General features: G+C 37.6%; 1 protein-coding gene across 4 annotated transcripts in view; it reads right to left on the bottom strand.

Annotated features, from left to right (window-relative positions):
- Positions 1–15,641: 15,641 nt before the first annotated feature.
- Positions 15,642–27,581, bottom strand: part of DCC (DCC netrin 1 receptor) — a 1,143,392-nt gene continuing 1,131,452 nt past the window's right edge. For all 4 annotated transcript variants that reach the window (XM_043558863.1, XM_043558864.1, XM_043558865.1 and 1 more), the window contains 2 exons: positions 23,419–23,561; positions 15,642–21,008 (listed from right to left, as the gene is read on the bottom strand). In XM_043558863.1, the coding sequence (XP_043414798.1) occupies positions 20,919–21,008; positions 23,419–23,561 (233 nt within the window). In that variant the 3' untranslated portion in view covers positions 15,642–20,918. The remainder of the gene's footprint in view (positions 21,009–23,418; positions 23,562–27,581) is intronic.

The raw sequence follows: 27,581 nt of genomic DNA, 5'->3' as shown, positions 1-27,581 counted from the left end.
CAAATCTATGTTTTATGATTTTTCTCATTGATTTTCACAATTTATTTAGGTATTTTTCTAGTCTAAATTAGACTTTAATATGTAGAATGCTGAAGTGTACAGTGTTGAATTTTTCTACTCCAGAACACTTGCTTCTAGAAAGAGGACTGTCTTGGAGAAAGAGCGTGTTGTAGAAAGGGCACCTCTCTGTCCCTTCACCCACGCGGTTTCTCCTTCCTCCCCTCCTCATCAGTGACCCCGCCTGCCCGTGTTTCTTTGGTTGCAGGTGCCAAGCCACAAGGCCTTCTCTCCAGGCACAGGTGTGGTCACTTGGCCCAGACGAGGCCACCTGCCCACAGTGCTCGGTCCAAGTAAAAGCACATTCCTCAAAGTAGATCAAAGAGCTCTTCCCGCAGATTGTTAGCTACAGCTGGTGCAAGCCTCCTAGGATGCAGTCCAATAGCAGCTGCAGATGTAGTCCAGTCTTGTTGGAATGGCTAATTTGGGGGAGCACTTTTTGTGCCTGGTTTGTATATGTGGTTGCTAATGCTTTTGTAGTTTGATTATATGAACCAATAAACTTCCCATTTTTATTCAGGTTCAGCTTTAGTCCCTAGAAACTGAAAGAGACACCATTAGACTACTAGAAGGCTTAGCATTCTAATCACATGTTGGACATTCTTTTTTTTAAATTAAATTAAATTCGGGGCACCTGGGTGGCTCATAGGTTAAGGGTCCGACTTTAGCTCAGGTCATGATCTCACGTTTGTGGATTCGAGCTCCGCATTGGGCTCTGTTTTGACAGCTCAGAGCCTGGAGACTGCTTCGGATTCTGTGTCTCCCTCTCTCTCTTCCCCTCCCCAGCTCTACTCCGCCTCTCTCTCTCTCTCTCTCTCTCAAAAATAAACATTGGGGCACCTGGGTGGCTCAGGTCATGATCTCACAGTTCTTGAGTCTGCGCCCCGCGTGGGAATCTGTGCTGACAGCTCAGAGCCTGGAGCCCGTTTCAGATTCTGTGTCTCCCTCTCTCTGCCCCTCCCCTACTCAGGCTCTGTCTCTCTCTAAAAACAAACATTAAAAAAAAAATAAACATGCAATTTAATTTAATGATTTTTTAAACCTCAGATTAATTTATTTTTTCTCAGGGGCGCCTGGGTGGCGCAGTCGGTTGGGCGTCCGACTTCAGCCAGGTCACGATCTCGCGGTCCGTGAGTTCGAGCCCCGCGTTGGGCTCTGGGCTGATGGCTCAGAACCTGGAGCCTGCTTGCGATTCTGTGTCTCCCTCTCTCTCTGCCCCTCCCCCGTTCATGCTCTGTCTCTCTCTGTCCCAAAAATAAAATAAACGTTGAAAAAAAAATTAAAAAAAAAAAGTGTACTTAACATAGTGTTATATTAATTTTAGGTGTACAATACGATGCTTCAACAATTCTATACATTTCTCAGGGCTCATCAGTATGTGTACTCTTAAACCCCTTTACCTATTTTACCCAAATTTTATGCATTCTTGAAGATTGGTCTAGAAGAGCTCAAAGTCGCTTCCTATTTATTCAATTTTATGGTCCTTTAATTCTTGTGTTTTGAGGAGAAAAGTTTTACTTTTCTCATTTCTTTTTTCATATTTGGATGATAAAATTATTTTGTATAATTCTGTATTAAGATGCAGTATTTGTCAGTATCAGAAGGAGCAAAACTGAAAGATGTTTAGAAAGTGTGGAATGAGTGTTCTGAGGTGTGGGCACATTTACAGATCTAAGGTTCAAAAGTAGCTGGCAAATAGCTGTCATTTTCCAACTTTTACACATAAAGAAACATGTTCAGGGGCCCTTTTCTTAGTGGCGTAAACTCTGAGGTTCATCTGTGTTCAAAGTAATCACCTGAAACAGTCTTTCTATTCACTCCTTCATCTAGTATTAACATTAAAATATAAGCTAGAAAGGAAGGAAAATTATTTAACTGGGGTGCTTTACATACCCATAGATATTTATAGTTATTTATAACTCATGTTTGTAGCATAGTCTTAGCTACTATCCTTTAAATCACACTTATCTACATTGAATTAAATGCCTATCTCAAAAGATGCTTATGGAGGGGTGCCAGGTTGGCTCAGTCAGTTAAGCATCCAACTCTTTTTTTTTTTAATATATGAAATTTATTGTCAAATTGGTTTCCATACAACACCCAGTGCTCATCCCAAAAGAAACATCCAACTTTTGATTTTGGCTCAAATCATGATCTCATGGTTTGGGGGTTCAAGCCCTGCATCGGACTCTGTGCTGACAGCACAGAGCCTCTTTGGGATTCTCTCTCTCCCTCTCTCTCTGCCCCTCTCCCACTCACACACGTTCTCTCTCTCTGTATCTCTCTCTCTCAATAAATAAATAAACATTAAAAATTAAAAGGTAATAAAAATAAGACACTTATAGAGAAAATTAATGTAAGATGTTGTGTTATATAAGAAATCTTGAGATGTCTTTAGAGAACTGTATTCTAGATCTGCTTTCTCTATGACTTGAAAAATATTATTCGATAGCTTTCTTCAATATGTGAAAATTATTATTTTTTCAGTGTTTTCTGTACCTCCACAGGTACAAAGTAGAGTTGAAGAACAAGGAACAGATGAGACAACAGCCATTTCAAAAAGAAGACGAGAACAATAAAGGAGAGCAATATATATCATATATACAATAATGAAGAACAATAATATTGGCTATGGTTTTTCTCGGGATTCAGAACTTCTGAGAAAAATACTCTGATATCCCTAAAGTTTTGGAATGCAATTATAGGTAAAGAAGCTGCAGAAATCAAATGGGTTCTTTTTGGGTTATCTAAACATGAAATTTTGGAGTCTAATACATCCTTTGGGATTAAAAGAGTCATTAAGAAGCCATTTATCTACAAAAGTATCAGGAAGAAAGCACTGAATCCAGATGGTTATCAAGTTATATTTTGGGAAATATTCAGTGATAAAGTATATCCAATTTTAAACAAGAATTGCAAATAGGCAGTAAAGCTATTTTATCTTAATTTAGTAAACATTTTCCTTCTTCACACTGAAGCAAAAAACTCCAAGATATGAATATCCAAAAAATTGGCTTTATAATTTAACATGAATCTAGTAAACTTTACTCCCAAAATATAGGATTATTATTATTTTTTTACTATTTAAGCAAAAAAGAGTTGAGACAGACTTGTTTTGCAAAATGAGAGGACGTATTTTGGTCAATTTCCTTTCTCCCTGCATTGGATAATACAATAAGTTCATCTCCTTCAGACATGAAGATGATATGAATCATGCTGATGGTTTTGTTGTAATCTGTCTGAATGTACAGGTTTGGAGGACAAAACCTTAGCGATTAAGATACCCTGGCTATGATAAGGAAAACTTTCCAGTCATATGAGTTTTTTCAACTTTTTTAATTTTAATTTTAATTTTTTTTATTTTTGGGACAGAGAGAGACAGAGCATGAACGGGGGAGGGGCAGAGAGAGAGGGAGACACAGAATCGGAAACAGGCTCCAGGCTCTGAGCCATCAGCCCAGAGCCTGACGCGGGGCTCGAACTCACGGACCGCGAGATCGTGACCTGGCTGAAGTAGGACGCTTAACCGACTGTGCCACCCAGGCGCCCCTACAGTCATATGATTTTGATAGTTTCTTAAAGCAGTTGACAGTCTATTCTTATAACTTTTAATTCTACCTAGGGAAATCTAGTGTACATTTGTTATTTTTGCCACCTAGCATCCACTTCTTCCTTCTGATAGTGATCAATTGTACCCTCCCCTATTCTCTCTCACTTCATGGGCTTCAATTGACACCCCCCCCCCTCCCCGGGCCTTGAAGAAGGAGTAAATAAACAGTATTAAGAAAAGAGCAAATTCTATCCACTTGATCACAATGCTTGGTTCAGGAATGGACCTATGGGATCGATATCCCAGCCAGGACCAAGAAGAGTCAATTATGGAACTATTGGTACAATCTGACAATAAAGACGTGTCTAAAGTTAGTCTACCCTAAGTTGTTCAGGTATCTAAGCCAATATGCTTTCTTTTTTAAAATTTAAGTTAGGAGTTCATATTGGATTTTCTATTGAGAGAAGCAGAGTTCTTATTAATATGTGATATGAGAATAGAAATCAACTGGGGAGGTGGTTAAAGTTACAGACTCTCAGACTTAACCCAGACCAACTGAATCAGTATCTCTAGAACAGGGCTCTAGGATTTATCATTTTAACAAGAGCTCCAGGTAGATTTTACAATCACTACAGTTTATGAAACACTCCATTAAGGAATTTCTTAGAACTAGCCATTCAATGTTATTCAATTTGGTGATAAAAAGCACATATTTTAGAGCTGACAGAAGTGTGTTTAAGACCCAGCTTTTCACTAAATAGATGACTTATGGCAAGATACATCATTACCCTAGTTTCAATTTTCTCATCAATAAAGTAGCAATAATAGTGTTTCAGACATCAGAGTGTTGTTTTGCATAGTAAATGAGATAAAGTATGTAAGGTTCTTAATATAGCATGTTGTACATATAAGGTGTTTAATTTCATTAGTGTTTATTATATGATTGAATTTATTATCAGCATAAGTCAAACTCTTGTGAAACATTGAGAAAAAGCTCAAATTGAGGAAACTTTACTATGGAATGTAAATCAGATAGAATTGAACAAGAGTTCTACCCAACATTGATAAATATGTTAATTATGTTATTTAAAAAAATATTTGGCTCTTAATTTTATACAGTATTTTATTTTTCATAGTCAATGAAACAACAAATTAAATTAAATCCATTCATTCATTCCATAGATTCGTTCATTCAGTCAGTTTGACTTCTCTGAGCATTCATGCTCATAATGAAGAGGCCTTTGGTCTACAAAATACATTTGAGAAGGGTAAAAAGTTTGAAAGGAATCACCTTTCATAACTTCAGCTTCAAGGAGGGTCCCAATTTGATCCAAGATAATCCAGAAGAAGAGCAAATATTGTTTCTTGCTCTGAAGTCTGGCCTAGAATTCTTCCCTCACACTTAGATAAATGCAAGAAAACTGGGGTAAAGTTTCCATTTTATTTTACCATATTGCGGGGTAAGCACTATATTATAACAGCTGGCTTCAGAATTCCTTCTATACAGGAAATGGTCTTTAGGGACATGGAACCTTAATTAACTGCTTGGGTTAGGAGGTAAGAGTCTGAAGTTCTGTCAACAACAGGCTGGACAACAAAAGACAGTGATAATTCCCTAAAGGAAAGAATAAGAGGGATTTATATTTCTTCTCTTGGAAGTAAGGACTCGAACAGAACAGAACAGAGAGACAAAGATGAGAAGGGAAAGAGAGGAGTCTGGGAGATGTGTAAGGACACGGACTGTATGATTTCTGGGTCGGTGGAAATTTCCTTCTGAGAAAATGGCTGAAGAAAATTACGTTGGAATGTTTGCATTTCTACAACTAAGGTAAAACCCTTTCTTCCACCCTTTCTGTTCCTGTCTTCAACCCAATCTCAAGTAAAGTCTGCTGCCTATATTTCTATTTTTTTGTTTTGTTTTGTTTTTAACGAAAAAATAGTTGCGTCAATGAGATTAGCCAACAGAATCTGGCTGCATGTCAGCAAGCGCCTGAGCTGACATTTCCCACTCCACCCCTCTGGAAGTCCACAGAAACCTTAGGGAAGGCTTTGGACCCTAATCAGGTATAGGATTTCTGGTAAAATCCTTTGCAGATGCCTCCACTCACTTATGTTTTAGGTCTTGAAGGCTGAGTAGGTCACAGTTTTCTGAGTACAAGTATTGAAAATTAATACCATTGGAGCTTTGCAAGTTATAAAATAACACTTTATAAAAATAAAATGTTTTTATGTCTAGTATCTGATTTGATGCACATAGGAAATCTGTGAGGTAAGCAAGTCAGATATTATTACCCGTGTGTTATAGATAAAAATAGAGGGAAAACAAACAAAATCAAACCCAGAGAAATTAGGCACCTATTCAAAGCCCCGTGGCCAACAACCCTGAAGTTAATGCTTTTGACTGGGATCTCATTCCAGATTCATCTTCCCAGTTGCTGAACCTGGAAGGTCCATAAAATCCACAACTGTGAGCTGATCTTCTGGACAATCGTCAAGGACCCTCATTTACACCATACTTTTATACAGTAAACCCAACCTGTCTGTGTGGTAACATTGAAACTCTAGACTCCATCTCCTTTTCTCCACCAAGATATCTCCTCTAATCTCTTTGGACTTGGCATTTGTCTTTTCAAAAATTTATTTGTTGCATTTTAGACTTCATGGTCTTGCGTGGACTGAGCTTTACTCAGTCCTATCATATCAGTTTCTTCTAGCTACTATAACAAGTTACCACAAAGCGGCTTAAAACAACAGAAATGTATTCACCCACAGGTCTGCAAACCAGAGTCTGAAATGGCGATTGCAATCAAGGTGTTGACAGGCATGCAGTCCCTCCAAAGCCGCTAGGGGAGAATCCATTCTCTACAGCTTCCAGCTTTTAGTGGCCGCCAACATTTCCTGGTTTGTGGCTACATCATTGCAATTTCTGCCTCTGTGGTCACATTGTTTCCTCCTCCTCTGTTTCTGTGTCTAAACTCCTTCTGTTTCCTTTATAGGGACACTTGTGATTGCATTTAGAGCCCATCCAAATAATCTAAAATAATCTCCCCATCTCAAAAATCCTTAAATTAATCACATTGACAAAGACTCTTTTCCATTCCGTATAAAGTAAAATTTTCAGGTTATAGGTGTTAGGATCTGGTATAGGATCTGGTGTATTAGTTACCACTCTATCAGCTTATTACACTCTATCCTCTTGTATAAAGATACTGCATGCCCCTTTGCTTTTGGTTCTGGAGAGTTCCATTTCTGACTCTAAACCAGGGCAACCCTTCACTGTTATGCAACACTCTCTGGAGTGTTTAATTATTGTACCTTGCCTGAAGGTCTTTTTCTTAAATCATACTGCTATTCACTCTGAGAATTTATGACACAGATGAATTTGATTTGGAAATTGCTCAGTTTTCTAGAAGAATCTTTGAGTGATTTTATAGTTCATCTTTGAAAGCACATAAGATCCAGTTACCCTTCTAATTATTTCCCATGTTTCTTCTGTTCTTCATAATACAACTTTATCACAGTTATTGCACATGCATTATATTTACTTCATATGTTCTCATTCCATCTATGATCCATTATAATCTGACTTCTACCTCCATCCCTTCACTGAAACTGCTCCTGCTTTATTCACTGATAACTAGTATGACCATAAAAACTAACATCCAAATGAGGATATTTTGAAAGTGAAAGTAGATACTATATTATGGTAACTACTATTCTAGAAACTACACGAGGGCATGGGACATAAACTAGGGTTATCCCAGGAAAACTAGGGGACTTAGTTACCCTTTGTATGATCTTCACACTGACAAATTCAATACACACGATTTTGTCTTTGTCTTACTCTGAATGCCACCAAGTTCTTAACACAGCTGAACCCTTCCTCTGTTTACAATGCTTTTTCTCTTCTGTCATACCAATGTTTTCCCTAATTTTTCCCTCAAACAGAAAACTCCTGTATTTTTTCCCCATGTTTGCCTGTCATTGGCCACCCTTCCTAAGCCTGCTTACTTGGTTGCTCCTTCTCTACCAATTATCTGTATTCTAGATTCTCTCAGGGCTCAATTTAGGCCCAACTTTTCTCTCTGCCATGTATATTCTTGTGGCTTTAGATGCCACTATATGTTGGAAACTTGAATTTATGTCTCCAGACAAGACCTTTTGTACGTGTTCTCAGATTCAAATGTTCATCTACATTTTGATGTCTCCTGTTAGATATCACATGCCTCTTTAAATGTTATATACTTTTACTTCCCTATACATACCATACCAAAACTGTTTCTCTCCCAGTCTACTGTATCAGAGAAAAAGTTACCACCAACTTGAAAGTGTAAACCAGAAACTCACGCCATCCTATCCATTTGCATCTGTGCTTATTTCTACCTCTAAAACACAGTTCAAATGTAACCCATTTATTTCCATCTCTTCACCACAATTGAATCAACTATCAAACTTTTCCTGCAGCTTTTTTTTTTTCATTTTTGCTACTTGGAATTCATTCTCTACACAATAGCCAGAGTGATTTTTAATGCACACACACACACATCTGGTATATTATTTTTATAAATATTAAATTAATAAAATGTCATTCTTTTTAAACTTTAATGCCTAGTGGCTTCATAACCATTGACCAAATTGTTTCAGGGAAATGAAGATATTAATATAATACACAAATAGTGAAGATTTCTAAGATATGACATGAGGAGAATTTTTGCCAGACCTCAAAAGTAAGCAGAAAGTTTCTCTTGGACAAGACATGGCACATCAACAGACACAAGTGTGCAAGGAGAAATGAAAATATTGCTAAGTTAGATATAAGGCCTCTGGCACATCTCCATGGAGTAAAACCCTGGGGTGAAGAGGCAAAGGATGATAGAGAATCTAGTCAGGTAAGGAATGAGGCCCAAACCAGAGGACTCTGATTTGTTGTGGCCTACAGCATTCTTGGAAAGGAACATCCTAGAAGGATGAAAAGAGAGAAAAGTGGTGTCGTGTTGTCCTCAACATAAAGAGCACTGGAAATACCACCTGTCTATGGCAAGTAAGGGATCCAGTTATTCCCGCATACTCTCAGCAGGGAATTTGGGAGAGACCTAAGTTGAGAGTTGAGTCTACCTTAGGATTACCATGGCAAAGGAGAAGTGACTTTTAAATAGAGGTTGCATAGTAGACAGACTAGTTGGGGGCCAGGTGTAAAACAAGGCTGAGACTCAGGGATTTAATAGTGAAAAAAAAAAAAGCTCAGATTGGGCCAAATCAGTGAGGGGATGAAGGGGATGGAATGAAGGGTCATTTGCTGAAAGCAGAGAGGTCCACATTTGGTGAAGCATGACATGAGAACATTTGTGCTTCCCCAGAGCCATCTTGAGGACTGGCAATGATAGGGAACTTTGGGAAGAGGAAAAAAAGCTGTAGTGGGGAGTTAGAACTTGATTTTAGTGACTTTATCCAAAGAGTTAAATAGAAAGAAGCTGCTTTATTTTTTTTTAACGTTTATTTTTGAGACAGGGAGAGACAGAGCATGAACAGGGGAGGGTCAGAGAGAGGGAGACACAGAATCTGAAACAGGCTCCAGGCTCTGAGCTGTCAGCACAGAGCCCGATGCGGGGCTTGAACTCACAGAGTGGGAGATCGTGACCTGAGCCGAAGTCAGCCACTTAACCGACTGAGCCACCCAGGCGTCCCGAAAGAAGCTGCTTTAAATGAAATGACAGATTCCTTTTATTGAAAAGATTGAGATTTAACTCACTACCCAATAAGAATTGGGAGTTGTGAGCAAGACAGAAGCAATTATAGAAGATAAAGAATGCTACATAATCTTGCACATCTGAGGTAGTGTGCACACTTTTCAAAAATCTTGATACACACAAATCAGATTTTAACTCTCTTTTTGCCTTCAATTGGCTATTATTTACTTTTGAATCTAAACTCAGTAGCAAGTACTGCAGTGTGTAGCAGGATATGGCCAATTCTAAATCCTTAATTTCTTCATTCTATTTTTCCTCCTGCTCAATGAAATGCAACTGCACTAACCATCTGTCCAGTCCTTCGATAAGCCAGGCTCTTTTCCCAACCTGGGACTTTGCCAGTTTTCCCCTTCTTCTGGAATGTTCTATAGTGCCAACATTCACATGGATGGATTGTTAGTATTCTGTGGTTTTAGTTTAAATGTTACCTCTATGAAGAAGCATTCCCCACCTAACATAAGTGTCTCTACTGCCCCTCAATAATAATTCCTAAAGATGCAATATTTCCATATCATAATCTTAGTTTATAGCACTCATTACAATTATTGTACCTATCTGTTCTTTGTCCCCACAAGTGAATTATGAACTCCATAAAGGCAGAAATATTCATACTGGTCACTGCTGTTTTTCCAGTGCCAGCTCAATCATTTGTACGTGGTAAATATTCAACAGACATTTGTGAATGAAGAAATAAAACTTTCATATTCAATGGTTCCTTATTAGTAACCAAATTAAATTAAATATCTTAGATCACCATTATATAACTTTGTAATACAACACTTTCCACTGACTATAAAGTCAGTGGAAATATACTTCCTACTTTCTTCCACAATCCACATACTTAAAAAAAAAAGTCCCGAGATAATTATTAGTTCCATTTTTTGTCCTGTAAATCCTTGCCATTGTATCTTTTTGATCATATAACTTCTTTGAGCTGACTAGCCCTTTTCAATCTCTAAATATTTTAGTCTTATTATTTAAAGCTCTTCTCACACAATAAAAAGAGGTTAGAGTGGGAGAGAGCCAAAGCATAAGAGACTCTTAAAAACTGAGAACAAACTGAGGGCTGATGGGTGGTGGGAGGGAGGGGAGGGTGGGTGATGGGTATTGAAGAGGGCACCTTTTGGGATGAGCACTGGGTGTTGTATGGAAACCAATTTGACAATAAATTTCATATATTAAAAAAAATAAAGCTCTTCTCACATACCACCTTTCCTATGAGGCTTCCATCAACCTTAGTTTGATGCTCTGTAGTCTAGTGGAATTTTGTCTTTACCTGTGTAAAGCTACCTGTCTCATCCAAACTATCCTCACATAAATACATATACATGTATACACACACACTTATCTGTTAGTGTCTAAATATATAAAATGTATGGCTTTATCCTTTGGTTCATTGGTTCCCTTAGTACTTTGTCTTTCATGTGAATAAAGGCACTAAATAAATACTGGATGTATATGTTAAGGAAAAAAAAACTATTTTACAATAGTACCATGCTTTTGAAAACTTCTTTCTACATCTGCATGCATGTTACAAATAATACCTATAAAGTTAGAATCACTCCCAAACCACAAATTTGCTAAATTTCCATCTATACTTTTTAAAACATGAAAATATTCAAAAATGTTAAGGGGAAAGATTGAGTGCAGAAATGGAACAGAAGTAGCATTCGTTAGGCTTTTGCCAAGTACTAGAAATTATACTAAGAGGTTTATTTACATTGTCTAATTTAAATTTAATATCTACAATATCCCTATGAAGTAAATGTGCTGATTTTTCAAAACATCAGACTTAGGGAAGCAATGGGAATAATCCACGACAAATAAGGACTCACATCTACAAAATTAAAATGCTACCATTACTAAAAGAGTTCCACACCAAAGGACAATTTTAGTTGAATAAAAAGAAAAGTAGCAGAGGGAATCCACCACAAATTCAAAGAGTAGTTTAAGAATTAAATCCTTAAGAAACATTAAGAAGGTGAAAAATTGTTCTACTAAAGGGTATTTTGTCAAACTTACATAAAGAGTCAGAATAGATATTAGCAAAGACAGGGAAATTAATTTATAAAGAATGTTAATTAAAACGTGAAAGAAATCTGGGAAAAATTACTTCTCTTATTTATTTCAAGAAGTCTTTTGAACTGCTAATGAGAACATTTGGATTATCTCAGGAATAATTGCCTTAGTATTTATTGTATCAAATTATGAGTTTCTAAAGTTAAGGTGAAGGAGAGAGCTTAGTTGCAGATGAAAGAGAAAATAATGTAGCAACACAGAAATAAGAAATTGGTAAACAAAATATAGGTTAAGCTTAGACTTGTGCAAATCGAAAGTAGGATAAATCTTCAGTGCTTTAAAAAAAATATCTACGGTTCAACAATTACAATGACATCTGGAAAGTTGCCCCTAGCAGTCCATCCCACTTTCCCATTATTATATCTAGGGATTCAGAAAACAGATATTTGAAGAAAGAGAAGAGGAAGACGACAGAATCCAGAAAGTTTTTTTTTTCCACCAACTGTAAGGTCAATAAATCATTAAGAAAGCATAATTGAAGGCCCATCTTCACCATGTTGCCCATGATCTCATGCAAAGGATCTTCAGTACACAAGTGCAAAGTTTATACCCACCAGAAATCCAGGCCAGTATCACTCTGGCTGCCTCAAAAAAGCATCACGCACACAGCAGTTATGTATTCCTCCCTTGGCTCTCTCTCTCCACTACATTCATTTGTTTAGTACAAACTGTCAGAGCAGGACTGGGCAGAAAGGATAAGAGAGGAATGAATGAACTTGGGTACATCTCTCCTCTCTACAGCATTCTAAGTAGATGTAGAAGTAGAGATAGAGAGGAGATGGGGCATGTTTCTTCTTGAGTTTTGCTGATTTTCATGTGTTCTGGTTGGCAATCTAAGAGCCAGAGAGATGAAAAGGAAGACACTGCATCAATCCAGCAGATTTATACTAGATGAAAGCCAATGAGATAGTGGAGCCTTTGCTGGGATCTGTGGAGAACAACCAGTTGGCCATGTGTGCTTCAGGAAGCAGTCTCACAGAACACAAGGGGTCATAAAATGGGGCCGTGAGCAATTCACATGGACAGAGGGTTGACACACAGTGACCTGGATGAATTTTCCTTCATTTCAGAGGAAATACATATATTAAAGACATTTAACTCTAAAATAAAAATAAGAATAGGCTAAAGTGGGTGCCTGGGTCGATGAGTCCGTTAAGCGTCCTACTCTTGACTTTGGTTCAGGTCTTGGTCTCTTGGTTTGTGAGTTTGAGCCCTGCATCAGGCTCTACACTGACAGCACAAAGCCTGCTTGGGATTCTCTCTCTCTCTCTCTCTCTGCCCCTCCGCCACTCATGCCCATGTGTGCTCTCTCTCTCTTTCCCTCCCTCTCTCTCTCTCAAAATAAATAAACATTAAAAAAAAAATACATTAAAAAGAAGACTAGGTGAAGTAATGAGACATAACAGGCTTACAAGATAATTCTTTTACAAAAGCAGAAGGAGTTTCAAAGAAAACTGGCATTTTCCAAGTGTATAAAGAAATATCGACTCTATGAAACAGAATTGGAATATAATAAAGAGAGAATGGGATGGGATAAAAAGACAACATAATGCAATAAAGGAGATGGGTAAGAAAAGGAAAAGTCACAAGGAAATTACAAGTGCAATTGCAGAATTAAAACCGTTAGTGGAGGAAAGACAGATTTAGCTTTACAAGCATAGAGGTGGTATGTGAATGCAAATGAGAGGCTGCAAACAATGTTTAGGAAAAGAGTGATGCATGAAAGAAATGAGGAAGTGGAATGATGGGCTGGAGATCAAGATGTATTTTTAATAATTTTACGTACACCTTTAAAACACATAAATCTAAATGAACTGATGAGTGATCAATGGATTGAAGAAAATTTCCATGAAAGAGAGGCGATGTCCACCTTTCTGGATTTCGGCTCTGGGTAGACCACTCTGACTTTCCACTTTCCATCAGACCTATTAAACTCATCTGCATGCATATTAATACAATTTTGTATCTACCCAATTCTAGCATCATAGGGTATTTAAGATAGCAACTATCTCATTCTTCGAGCAGTCCAAAATCTCTTCCATAACAATATTTGCAATGGAGAGAGTAGTTAATTTTTTAGCCTTCTCTTCTCTAGGTCAGACACCAGCGACCTATTTTACTTTTCTTCAAATAACCAGTTTTCCGTGGAAATAATCATCTGTGACAGCCTTTTCTGGTAGCACAACATTCTTTTGTTAAGATATGGTCACATCAGTTGAATATGGTAGTGTAAAATGTGTGAAATAAAATAGACTGTGGTAAATATGTTGTTTCTATTTCTTGCCTATCAATCTCCTTTAACATTTTGGTGTTAACATAGTTACATTTCATAAATTATAGAATAAATATTAGCATTTATAGAAGGTGGCTCTGGAATATCCTTATTTGGAGACTTTTAAAAATTGTGCTAAAATATACATAACACAAAAATTTCTTTTTAAATCATTTTTAAGTTCAGTAGCATTAAGTATATTCATGTTGTGCAGCCATCATCACTATCTATCCCCAGAACCCCTTTCATCTTCCAAAACTGAATCTCTATACCAATTATTCTCCATTGCTGTATTTTCCTAGCTACTGGCACCCACCATTCTACTCTCTGTCGCCATGAATTTGACTCTTCTAGGTACCTCATATAAATGGAATTATATACTATTTGCTCTTTAGTGACAGACTTATTTTACTTAGCATAATATCTCCAAGTTTCATCCATGTTGCAGCATGTGTCAGAATGTCCCTCGTTTTTAAGGTTGAATAATATTCCACTGTATACATACACCACATTTTGTTTATTCATCTGTTGATGCATCCGTGGATTGCTTTCATCTTTTGGCTATTGTGAATAATGCTGCTGTGAACATAGGCATCCAAATATCTGTCCAAGTCTCTGCTTTCCATTCTTTTGGGTATATGCTCAGAGTCAATTTGCTGGATCATATGGTAATCTGTGCTTAATTTTTTGAGGAACAATCATGCTGTTTTCCACAGTGGCTGCATTAGTTTACATTCCTACTGATCAGGCACAAGGATTCCAATTTCTCCAGGTTCTTGGTGATTTCTTTTCTCTAGATGGAATGAGTATGAGTTGGGGAAGACAGGGAGATCCAGGTGAACTTTAAAGCCCAACCTATCTTGTCACCTGTGATGCATTGCCTTCAAGAAAGAATTTACTAGGTGGTTCTCTACTTGCCCCAAAGGGTTATTAACACTTTTATTAGCACATGACTTTCTCTTAGAGAAGAGATTACATGCCCAACTTAATCTTTCAATACTCACAGCAATATATTGTTCAATGCATATGCATCCCCATGTTCTACTATTGATAAGAATGAAATATCTGGAGGATGGAGAGAGCATTACATTTATTTGGTATTGGTGTGCTGAAATGGAAATAAAAATAGAGGGGACTTGCCTCGGGGTACATTCCCCCAAAACAGACCCTGACATGAGAATCTGTGTAAAAGTGATTAAGAAGTGCTCCCAGGAGAGGCCATTAGGAGAATGGGGAAGGAAGGAAAGAGAAAGAACACAAGCCAAATAAGGTACTATGTCTAGGGTACAATATTTTGGAGCACTGTTACTCCTCAGAGTTACTTTGGCTAGGTCCCGTAGGGGAACTCTAGAGGTGACTTGGGTCATACCTCAACATTGTTCCAGTTGGGGAAAACAGGCCAAATTATTGACCAGCTATTGGTGAGGCATGGTCAGGGATTTCCAGCTCTCCTTTGCATACAGGCAAAGTGAGTTCTGGCAGCTGGGGGCAGCCCTCCAACAAAAAGACATGGGTATTTGCTGTTGGGATTGAAGCCACACTGGGCATGTGCATGAACATGGTATAAGGATCCGAAGGGATATGGCAGAGCACTCCAGCTTCTGCCACAGAGGTCAGAATAAGGCAGTATGTATCCTGAGTATAATAGGCAGGCAGGGCTTAGAGTTGGGTGCATTTAGTGTCAGCCATTTAATATAAGTAGCTTGGGGCACCTGGGTGTCTCACTCGGTTGAGCATCCAACTCTTGATTTTGGCTCAGGTTGTGATCTCAGGGTTGTGGAATTGAGCCCTGTGTGTCGAGCAAGGAGCCTGCTTAAGATTCTCCCTCCCTCCCCCTCCCCCTCTGCCCAACTCCCCCGCTCACTTGCTCTCTCTCTAAAATAATTATATATATACATATATATATATATACACATAAATAACTTGAAGAAAGAACTTTGTATCAAAACTTTATTTATTAAACAAAAAATGCACCATTGGAATAACATTTCTATAAAAAATGAATATGAGACTGTTCTACAGTGATTACAAAACCCCCTTTTTCCTCATGTAGTAGTATACAAGATCGAGTGTAGAAACAGTCATTGTTTTAAACTGTAAGCAAGTATCCTTTCTCATAGAACAAGATTTACACTTAAATATTGCAATCACTAGTCTAATTTGGTTAACAATGCTAGAGTCTTGACAATTTAAAGAAACTCTTTGTAGGCTCAAAATACCTTTGTTTGTTTAAAGGTGTTTTGTAGCAACAAAAAATTTCTTTTTCCACTAAGGCTAGTTAAAGCTGTAGTATACCCATTTCTACCAAATAAACCTACCACTAGCACACTAACAATCTGAATTGCAAAGCCCTTTGAGAGAATGAGTAGCACTGATCTGCAAAATGCTGTCAGAATATTTTAGATTTGGTGTTATCTTGTTTGAATGACCCTGGAAAGGGAGAAGGTGGTAACGATGAAGCTTCAGTGGAGGCTTTGCCTGGACTTATCCTCATACTCAGCAATGGACAGTTCATTTCCAAAGTGGTCCCTCTGAGATATGGAACACTGCAGCTTTAATAGCCGTATCTAGATTCCCAACCAGATCTCCCTTTTTATCATAAATTATCCAAAAAGAAGCCACTCTAAATAATAAATTAAATATTACTTATAAAAAGTACACCCCAGACCCACCCACCCATCCCCCAAACAAGCTGACAATTCACAAAGTTCAGAATTGTCAGGTTTACCCTACAATAATAAAAAACAGCATTTCTCCTCCTCTCCAACATTCCTTTCTTGCATCTGAAAATACGCTTTCAGCACACAGTGAGATCCCTTGGCCCATGCATCTGTGACATCTTGCAGAGTTTTGCTGTTGCTCTCCAACCAACAAAAAATTATAGGATGGCAATGTACAAAGGCTCTCTACTGAGAGCAGGAGAAGAAATCCTTCAGAGTGCAGCCAGAAGTCGCCAAGTGAACGTTACCCAACAGTGGCAATGCAGAGCGCAGGAGTAAGATGTATTTGTGGATGTGGGCGTGGTATTTGGTCTCCTATATAACCTCACTGACCAGGAAATACTCAGGCATTTATTTTCATCATTACCTTTTGGAAGTAGGTATTTGGATAGCAAAGGACACTGAAACATGGGAATGTGTCTTTTTTCATTGGAATGGAATATCACACAAAATGTCTATGATTTTCTAAGTATCTACAGTAATTTAAAACATTGGAATCAAGCAAAAAGCTTTTCTCTGCAAGATTTAAGTGATTTCTGAAATTCATGAGAGAAATAGACATTATGAGTAAAATGTTGCTCTGAAAGAAATTTTTAAAAGAGAGAGAGATGGTAGACGTGAGTATATGCCTGCTTCTGCAGCTCTAGAATGTTATGGGATCTGTGTTGTATACATGGTTATGAACGGGCTAGGATACTAGCCTCTGGCCTTCGGACAGTGTGCAATTGCATGAAGTAAACTAGTTGATTGAGGGAAGGAAAACAACCTTGTGCCACATCTATTTTAAGGTTCAGATGATTTTGTTTTCTGTAAGCATAACTAAAACTAGGGAATTTTTTCTGTCTCTGTCTCATGGACTAGAAATGGAAGTTCTAAAACCACAAGTTCGAGTCTGGGATCCAATTTCATCTGAAATGGCACGGTGATTTCTTTAGAGGTGACATTTTTTTGTTGGAGTTATAGTTCAGCTGCCATATATGAAATCCTCTATTGAATTTGGAGGAGATTTTAGTTATTTCTCTAAACAAAATCAAAAGACAGATGTATCAAAAGGGTGGATAAGAATGAGTAATCATCTTCCAATACAGACTATGAAGGTTTCCAGAAAAACCTACTTAGAAATGCTTTATTGGAAAAGCCGGTGAGTGCCAAACTTTAAAGTTTCCAAATATTGTTTGGAGCAACACACTAATGCAGGGTATCTCTCCTTTTGTAGCTCCTACCAAGGCAGAGGACCAAACATACATGTCGTTTTGACCACTCCTTATTTTGAAGAGAATAATGTTATATCCAATCTCTCATATGAAGTTTTAATAAATTCACCTCTTATATCCCTGGCTTGATCTGTTTTTTCTCTCTCCCTCTCTCTTCCCCCCCCCCCAGATTATTCAATTGAGTGTGCATTTTATAATACCCAAATGTAAAGTTCCATTATTTAAATATTCTAGAAGCTTATAGCCCTATTCTACAAAGAGGTAGCTATGAGTGTTTTTTTATTGAATGTGAATCACTAAGAAACATTTAACTTTTGGCTACAGCATCCTCCAAATACGCTTTATGCATTTTGAGCTATCTGCATTTTTGTGCGTTTAACAAGTGCAGAAATTTCTAGAGGAAAGAAAAAGAGCTTTCTTATCGGTATGAAATACAAAAGAAACGTACCAAACTTTTTCAAGAGGAGGCTCTGGCCTGACAGTTCAGTGCAGTGTAGAGGAGGACTGAGCAGGCCCTGCCAAGTTTTATTTTCTTCTTTTTCAGGGAGAAATGAGCCCTGGTGGCAGAGCTGCTGGTTGGCTGTCAAACATCACCCTATGGGAGTCAGAGAGATTTATGAGCTTAAAGAGCCCTGGATGTTATGAACTAGGCTCGAAGTAGGAACAAAATAGAGGCTATCTTGCAGTGTTCACACATTGCTTCTTGTCAAGAGATCAGAGACTGGGAAATTAAAAAATGACCTGAAAACTTGAGCAGGCAGTTGTATACATATGTGAACTCTTTGAGATAGTGGGGAGCAGAGTTTTACAAAAGCTGTGGTGAAGTCACTGTGCACTAAAACCATTGGGTAAAGGGCACGAGAGTCTCTTGAGAGGACTTAAATGGATTCTACTATATCTTCAAGGCATGAAGCAAAGCCTTATTAGCATTACAAATTACTAAAACAAACCATTGTATTTCTTTAATGAAGAAAATTTTAAGAGCATGCAACAGAAATATACCTCTCACCGAAAACAGATAATGCATATGTTTGTATAGTTTTACCAATTTTTATTTATTAAGATCAGTGACTTTGACTAGAGTCAACTAGAATTTTATGAAATTCTAGTTCTCTTGATTGTCCAGATACAGTCTATAGATTGAAGATGTGACTCTATCTGAAATTTGAGACTTGTAGCCAGTTTCAAACAGAGCACTCAGGATGTCATTCTTTGGGTAGAGAATGCTTTCAGAGAATGTTCCTTGTTTATGAGTATTAGAAAGGGGGGGCATTCTAGGACCTCGAGTGGTAAAGCTAGCCTAATGAACATTTTCTGAAGTAATGAATTATTTCTGCAATATTCGGGATTATGTTAGGAAATGCCTTGTTCCCGGTCAGCGGAAGGTTGTCTACCTAAGTGCCCAGATTTTGAACAAGAATAATCTGCCCTATAGAATAACGTCACATAGCTCTTCAGAAGAACTTCAAGAAAATCTTAGTGTATTGAAGAAGCACTCTTGTTGAAGGAACAATTTCACAAATGGACCGGACTTTCTAATGAACCATTTGAACAAGCCCTCTCTTTGACATCAGATTTCCTTCCCGACATAAAACTGTAAAAAAATAATCTGAATTATTACTTCTGTTACAGTGCCATTTTGCTCAAAATATTTTATTCAGGGATTCATATATAATTACCCACCTAATAAAAGGAGCTATTAGGTTGTAAAGATCCTATCCCTTCCATGCTCTTTTAAAATTATGACCTACTCAAGCTTGAAATCAAAGACAGAGCTGAAAGGAATAATTCAGCTGAAACTCTCTTATTGGGTTTTCAAGTCGCCTAACTGATAAATATGCAAATTAGCTCCCTTTTGGCGATTCAGCTGCATAAACAGGGATTAACTCCAAATGCAGCTGAAAATTCAGAAATGAAAAGGGTGCACGCAAAATGTTCTTAATTTCACCTAGTTCCAAGCTGTAGATAAACATGGCGATAGGAATTTAAAATTCTAGTTCACAATGAAGATGCAGCTCTGAAAAGCATCCACTGGATTTATAATGTGTCAGAAGCATCAAGAGGCACCTTCCTCTCTGCATCTCAGGCAGAGTGTAGGTTCCCTTGACAATAGGGCTTGGTGGTGGCCACTGACCAAAACTGCCCCCTCTGAGCCAGTGAGGAGCCTGTCGTGGAAAGTGACATCACTCAAAGGCAGGTACTGTGTGCAACTGCCTTCCATTTCACTTCCCTTCCTCAGGCCTGTTCTCAGGGAGTCTGCCATTTCCACAGAGGGTGACAGGGATGTTGGTCAGGAGGCCAAGCAGTGTGTGGGAGCTGGCCACCTCATCCAAGGCTGGCAGCCATGGAGAACTCAGGAAGGGACAGGACGGAGGGGGGTAAAAACTTCCGTCCAGACTTCTGAGGAAGATGGCCTTGGTGAAGCTTTGAAATGTCATCACAGTGTGATATGGCACAAAAGCCACCCAAATTGAAAAGTGTCCTATTACAAGCTTAAGCACATAATTACCGTGTGTCTGAGAAGATTGCATATTGTATCCTCTTTCAGGAAACAGACTCCTACCGGCAAGACACCACTAGTTGCAGATTTTTATATTCCCGCTCTTCAGACACAAATATTAACCAAGGGCAGATTGACAAATACTTGCAAAAATGGGTGAATTTTATAGCTGCTTGCTAATACCCACCACTGGTGCAAGATGAATGTCTGAGTTACAAAACATAAGCCTTCGCTGCCTTTTGTTGATTTATTTACTTTTTGTGCTGTCAAGAAAACATCCAATCCTTTGGTGCTATGTAGTGAGAGAATTTCCGTGGGCGCTTTGTACTTTGAAGTTGAAAATGAAATAATGAGCTTGCACTGATTTGCCACGGGATGGGACAGGCTTCAATAATGCACTTGCATTTTGTGAGACTAGACCTACAGGAAAAGGAAATGACAGGCCTCGATGAAGGAAAACATAAGCATTAGTTATGACGGTGTGGTCACTGCAGTGGCAAAGACCCAGGACTAGTCTAGCAGCTTCAGCTTTGACATTGCAGTGAAGACGTTTATTTACTTTTGTTTAGGGACCCCATAGTAATCATTGTGAAATTCCTGATGCCTATGAAAGAAGGGACACTTATTCCTTCTGAACCGCTTCAGGATCCTCTGTGAGTGGTCCTGATTGTTGACCTGTACACTGGTTAAGAGTTCTTGGACACAGGTGTGCTGTTTATGGGTAATTGGTATGCTGCAAAGTTCCCGGAAAATACACCTCATCAATTGGGTAATATGTGTTAAAAGGCCGAGCCTGTGATGGCATTAAGTTGCTTCATTAGCCCTTCCAAACTTGCCATTTGTTCACTCAAATCATCCTGTTCATACACCTACAGAAAGAATGAAAACAAAAGTTAGGACAGGTGAACATCAATACATTCCCTTTATGAAGGCAGTGGCCATGTCTAGTTGGTTTACTCTGTATTCTCAAGCATGACACAGTGGCTCATAGCCATAGCGAGAGGCTGTGCTCAGAATAGAAGCATTGAATGAAGATGTCAATAAGAGAGGTGGTGAGGAGAGGAATGATTGCATACTGTTTCACTAACTTCATCCCTGTGTTGAGGAAAAAGCTTTAGAGTGAAAAGAAAAAAAAAATCTCATTTCACACTGTCTGTGTGGTCTCAGTTAAGTTAGTGAGCCTCTCGGATATACAGTTCTTCTCAGCTACAAAATGATGATTTCTATTTCATAGGCTAAGTATCTTGTAGCATGTTTAGTGACTATCACAGTGGCCAGGACATGGTTCATATTCAATATGTTCTCCTTTTTCCTTCCAATCTCATCCAGCAGGATATGAACACAATGTATATCACCATGTTTCTTTTCTTCATAACACAACATAGGTACATTTTTGTGTGGGAGTTTGATGGGCTTTGCCTTGATCAGTGAAAGGTCTGAAGATTATGGCTTTGTTTTGCGGGTGGAAACAAAATTCTCGCCCCAAACCAGAGTTGGCTATGTGCACAGCACAGTAGTAAAGGCAATATTATAGCCACCAATATGATTGGTGGGTAAAATGAAGAGGTCAACCTGCAGAAGTCTTAATGAACATATTCTCTATAACAGCTTTTTTCTTTCTTGTCTCAACATACCCTTTATTTTGACTAATGCAGATCTGCCCTACTTGATCATTCTTGGCCATTCATTTGATTCAGTTATTGGGCTAATGAGGCCTGAGTCATGATTTCTAGTTCTGTATAGGACAGAAAGCATTACTCACTACCTGGTCAGAATGGGTATCTAATCCTGCCAAATACTGTTGATCCCAAGAGAACACTGGTGGAGTTCTCCACCAGTGTTTATGGGGGGTAGGTCCTCACTCACTCTAGCGCCGAGGAAACAGCTGAAAATGCATGGTATTAAACTAGTTGAAAATGGTATGTCTTGCAGAAATCTCAGCATGTCAGTGAATGATTTGGTCATACACCATATAATCTCCAGAGCTGAATGGGAATTGAAAAGTGGACAATTTGGCTCAAAAGACTGGTCTACATATGAAGAGTAAGGTTGAAGGGAGGTGATTAGTTGATAACTCATTTCCTAACATGTTTGCTGGTTGTTTTTCTTGAATTATCTAGGTATCATTGTGTAGCACAGCAATCACTAGCCACATGCAGCTATTGGATTTTTGAAATGTGACTAGTCTGATTTGGAATGTGTTATACGTATAAAATACACACCAGATTCTGAACACTTAGTACAAAAAATGTAAAATATCTTTTTAACCTCTTTTTAATATTTATTACACAATGGTAACATTTTGGAAATATTGGGTCAAATGAAAGGTATTGTTAAAATTAATCTCATTTATTTTTACATCTTTTAATGTGGCTTCTAGGAAATTTAAAATTACACATGTAGTTCATATTATATGTCTATAGGACAGTGCTGATCTAGATGATTTGCCCTGTGTCTCTATATCCTTTAATGTGTAATTTTACTGCTTTTAATATTATACCTTTGGCTATCACTCCTTAGAATCAAACTTAAATGCATATTGGTTCATCTGACATTACAAGATGAGCTATATTACATAAATTTAGGAATCTGATCTGACTTGAGATATGGCCAACCAACCCTGAGACTAAACAAATAATCGTACTAAACAGCCAAATCCTGAAAAGTAGTGCAATGGATTCTTATAAATTTGAATCTTTTTAAAGCATACAAAAAGGCATGTTAATCATATAACATACTTGTGCCAAACATTCACACACATACACATATTCAGTAGTTTCCAAGTAGTTAAAATATCTTATTGTTTGCAGTACCGAAAACAATAAAGTTAAGAAAAAAAAATTGTACATTCAAATGAGATGATTCTAACCTGTTATTTCATCTTTTTTCCCCCTTTCACTGTGATTTTTCAAGGCACATAGGTCAGTTTTTTGCTCTCCTTTCAAATGCTTTCCCTTGAATTATATTCAGAAACACTCCAGAGTTTTCTAAATTTCTGCTTTTAGGTAGCATCTTTTCAAATCTCCCTTACAATGCATTTGGGGAGAACTGTTTTGCTCTCTCAAAATTTAGATTTTTGGTCTCCACTGATTTTCTTTCTGAGTTTTCTAATGTGATCACTTTTTAGCTTTTTCCTCTAGCTACAAACTTTTCCTCTCAAATAACTAAATAAAGTCACACATTCTGTAGTCATCTGCTTGTGTTTTTAAGATTGCTTTTTGAGTACAGTAGTAGTCACTGCTTCACCTGATGCAGCATAAATTTCAAGGATGGACTTACGTTGGCTGGATCCTCTGTTGCTTTGTGGCTTTCCTCAGATACTTCAGGAGCTGTTGGCACAGATACAGGAAGCAAAGGAGATCTTGCCTTACCAGCCAACCCAAGAGAGGCTGTTTTAACATGAGTCTTGGGAAGAGCAGGCCCTGAAATAGAAAACACAGAGTGATGAAAGTAATGTATAAAACATCCTGGGGAAAAATCTCTCAAGTGTGTAAGCCAATTCCAGTGGGTTGGCATTGATTCTAGGTTATTGTTCATTCTGTAGTATAGAGATGGATTATGACACAATAAATGGGCTCATTTTATTTCTATTGAATGGAAGACAAATTCTGATTAGGTCTCTTCAGATGAATCTTCACCAGTCATGTGTAATTTCAAGTGGATTCCAAATCACGCTGTGAAAACGTTGCCTGGGCATTCCAGACTGTTCATCACACCCTACAAAGTGTCAGTGGAACTCATTTGGTGCCGGTCTCAGCTTTGGGCCAGAAAGCCCTGTGTTAGCCTGCCTAAATGAAGCCTAAATTGTTGAACAGTACTGAGGGATATTTGTGCAATTAAAAGGTATGGTCACTCCTGGTCTCCAAAGAGTATTAGATGTTATAGTAAAACAAAATCCTTCATGGCTAAACTGATAGAATCTCATTATTAATTCTCTTTTGGGGGGAAAAAAGTTATTCTGTCCTTACCAGTATAGTTTCTCTCAATAAAAGAAATTCTAATGTTCATGAAAATCATTTGTGGGAACTGCTGAGTTTCTACTAGATGACATTTCTGTTATAAACAATGGCTATCTTTTCTTGGGGGATCTGAAATTTGCCTTATAAATCCTGCTTAGCTTATAGCAGTGATATAATTTGTCCTTAGAGCCTAAAATAAAAGTTTTATGAAGGCTTACTGAATCAGCTAGTATACCTCACATACCTAAGGACCTTTTCATTCTTAGCTTTGTAACCAAAACCTCAGCATAGAAGGTATTGAATTAAACCATGGAAAGAAGTTTGCCCAAGTTCTCTTGTATCATCAATGACATTTGAGTTCTAATGATGCTAACAGTGTACTAATGCAAAATCTGGGGGGAAATTTTTTGTTTTTATCATACTTTGGTACACATAATCCTAGTTAATAAAACCCAGAGATTATTCTACAAGCACATTTGCTTATTGGGAAAAAATAATGCAAACAGTCTAATAGGCTAGCAGTTGTGTATATGCTAGGCAAAATAGCATGATAAATCATAACAAAGAAACTTTTCTCATCCCTTCATCTTTATATGGCTTGACATGAATTCCTTCATACTTGTTTTCTTTCACTCTTAAACTTCAGGGATCAAAAGTTTGCAGTTGGAGTGATTTATCACTAGAGGGTGATCTTAAGTTTTTGGTAGCTCAGATGAAAAGACGTACAGAGACAGGAGTATGAATCATTTTCTTTAAGAGAGAATATAATATTAACTGAATGTCTACTAAACTCTAGACCTATGCTAAGTACTTTGTCATTTTAGGCAAAATAACATAGTGGGGAGAATTTGGGATTTATCAGTCTAATCTACATTCAGATCCTAGAAAGCTCAGTTGTGTACTAGCCACGTAATCCCTTGGTTAACTGACTTAACTTTCCTTGCCTGTTTAGTCTTCTGTAAAAGGGGAATGATAATTTGTGAGGATTAAATAAGATGAGGTAATTAAAATGGTTGGTGCCTATAACTTGTTCAAAGAGGGCAACCTATTATTAATATTTAATTTTCAAAACAATTCTAACAAATGCCATTATTGTCAGTTCATATATGAGAATGCCAAAGTGGAGAGAAATTAACTTACCCAAGCTCACACATTTAGAAAAGGGCAGGCAGAGGAAAGGTTTGTACCAAGATATAACTAACTCCACTGAACAAATTAAGGTTCTATCATTAATGTGTTGATCTAGCCCATCCAATATAACTAACTTGAGTGTAGAAACTATTTATTGTATTATGGTTTCTCATGGTTGAATTGAGTTTTAACATAGAGGGGCAAACAAAATTCTAATAAACCTCTGCATGAATTTAAACTACTTTTATTACAATTCTATTTAAATATGTATAAACATAACACATGGCATAGCTTTTATAAACTTGTAGTTCTTATACTGTGCTATTAAACCAAAACACATTTATTTTTTTTATTTTTAATTTTTTAAAATATTTATTTACTTTTGAGACAGAGAGAGACAGAGCATGAACAGGGGAGGGGCAGAGAGAGAGGGAGACACAGAATCTGAAGCAGGCTCCAGGCTCTGAGCGGTCAGCACAGAGCCCGACGTGGGGCTCGAACCCACGGACCATGAGATCGTGACCTGAGCCGAAGTCGGATGCTTAACCGACCGAGCCACCCAGGCGCCCCATAAACCAAAACACATTTAAAATCAAATAGCAAAGTCCTATAAAAATAGCACAATTTAAAGTTACATCATTTATTTAATATGACGGATGAGGTAGTTTGGATAAAACAAAACAGCCATATAAATGTGGTACTGACCGCTATGTCAAAAGTCATTTTGGATTTGTCTTATATGCTCAGTTTTCACTACCAATTTCCTCTGGTTGAACAAGAGGCAAACCTTCTTTCTTCTGCAGAATGTAATGCCAGCTAGTCTCCATTGGATATGAACAAAATATTTGTATATTAAATCTACCTCTTTCATTTTTCTCTTTAGACTATGACTATAAATGCAGTGTTCTTGGAGCCAACTTAGTTGTAAACTCAAAGGCAGGAACTAAAACCCCTGGCAAAGTGATGCTATAAAATGGCTCTCCAGATGCTCCAATATATGTGGTTGACATTAATATTGTAGATAATTAAGTGAAAGCACAAAGTTTAAAGAGGAATTTTCATAGAGGGCTGGTGAACCTTGAGAAGGTAGCTATTGAACCCCTACTTTGAGTTACAGTTTCTGGATTATGTTTATCTTCCCTTCTAGAATGTTCACCATGCTTTGCTTAAATCTGAGTTTAGCTTTATTGCCACAGAAAGCTGCTTCTCTTAGAACATTCCACGAGCCACCTCTTCCTTCCCTATATTTAATAGAGTAGGTGCACTTTAAAAACCAACACGGATTTCTGTACATATCCTTATTTATCTTTTATTTTTATCTCTATTTTTGACTTAGGTTTTCTTGATTATGAAATCTACTTATTTATTTTTAACTTTTAGCTTTAAAATTTTTAATAAACTAAACTATGTCTGAAAAATTTACACTTCAACTCTTAAACATAGGCAGTGTGTGTCTAATGCATATTGGAAATCAATTCACTTTAACATAGATATCTGCAAAGAGAATGACACAAGAAAAAGTCAGTAACAAAAGCACAGCTTATTGTGTAGGAAATTCAAACAAGCTGTGCCTGTTTCATCCTAGGAAAGATACAAGAATAAAGATTTTCAGAATTTATTAGATTGTTCTATAGAATTCCCTAGTATTTATTTGAGTACTTTTTTTTTTTTTTGGTAGTTTTGCATGTGGGGAAATTATAGTTCTCACTATAAAAGTATATTTTGATGGTGTATTTTCTGCCCTGGATCCTAAACACTTGGGGAGATCCACAGTGTATTATACTGCATCTAAAATACTTATATTACAATATGATGCAAGTATGCCTAACGAGTACCATAATTCAGACCTATTATAAAGATCATTATAATAATTGATTTTCTCTAGTGTCCAGGCAACAGTTATACATTCAGAACCTACTGAGTATTGAACAATATACAAGACACTGCATTTTACAAAAGGAACCAAAGACATTGTTTCAGCTTCAAAGACCACACAGAGTGTTTAAACCTCAAGTGACTGCCTTTTCTCAAGTAATATTCACAGATTCAAAGAAATTCAGAATGCTGGCCCCTTGAGGGCTCTTGGAGTTTATCTAGTGACCTTCCCTTTATTTTGCTGAACAGAACACTGAGGTCCCTGGAGATCAAAAGATCAAGGTTGAATTAAATTCCATGAAATTCCAGTATAGGTGAAGAATCTGAACCCTTGTTTAGAGTTCATTGTTAATAGGGTTTGTCTGATGTAGTTTATGGCCTTAAATATTTTTCTTTCCCTTTCCTGGATGGGAATTAAGAAAAGAGTATAAGGGATATTTCTCAGGAGAGATTTTCCAGTATCCAAAAAGACAACTT

The sequence above is a fragment of the Prionailurus bengalensis genome, chromosome D3 (genome assembly GCF_016509475.1).
Source record: "Prionailurus bengalensis isolate Pbe53 chromosome D3, Fcat_Pben_1.1_paternal_pri, whole genome shotgun sequence".
Taxonomy (NCBI): domain Eukaryota; kingdom Metazoa; phylum Chordata; class Mammalia; order Carnivora; family Felidae; genus Prionailurus; species Prionailurus bengalensis.
Note: the sequence above shows the minus strand (reverse complement) of the source record. Positions and strands in the feature narration are given on the sequence as shown.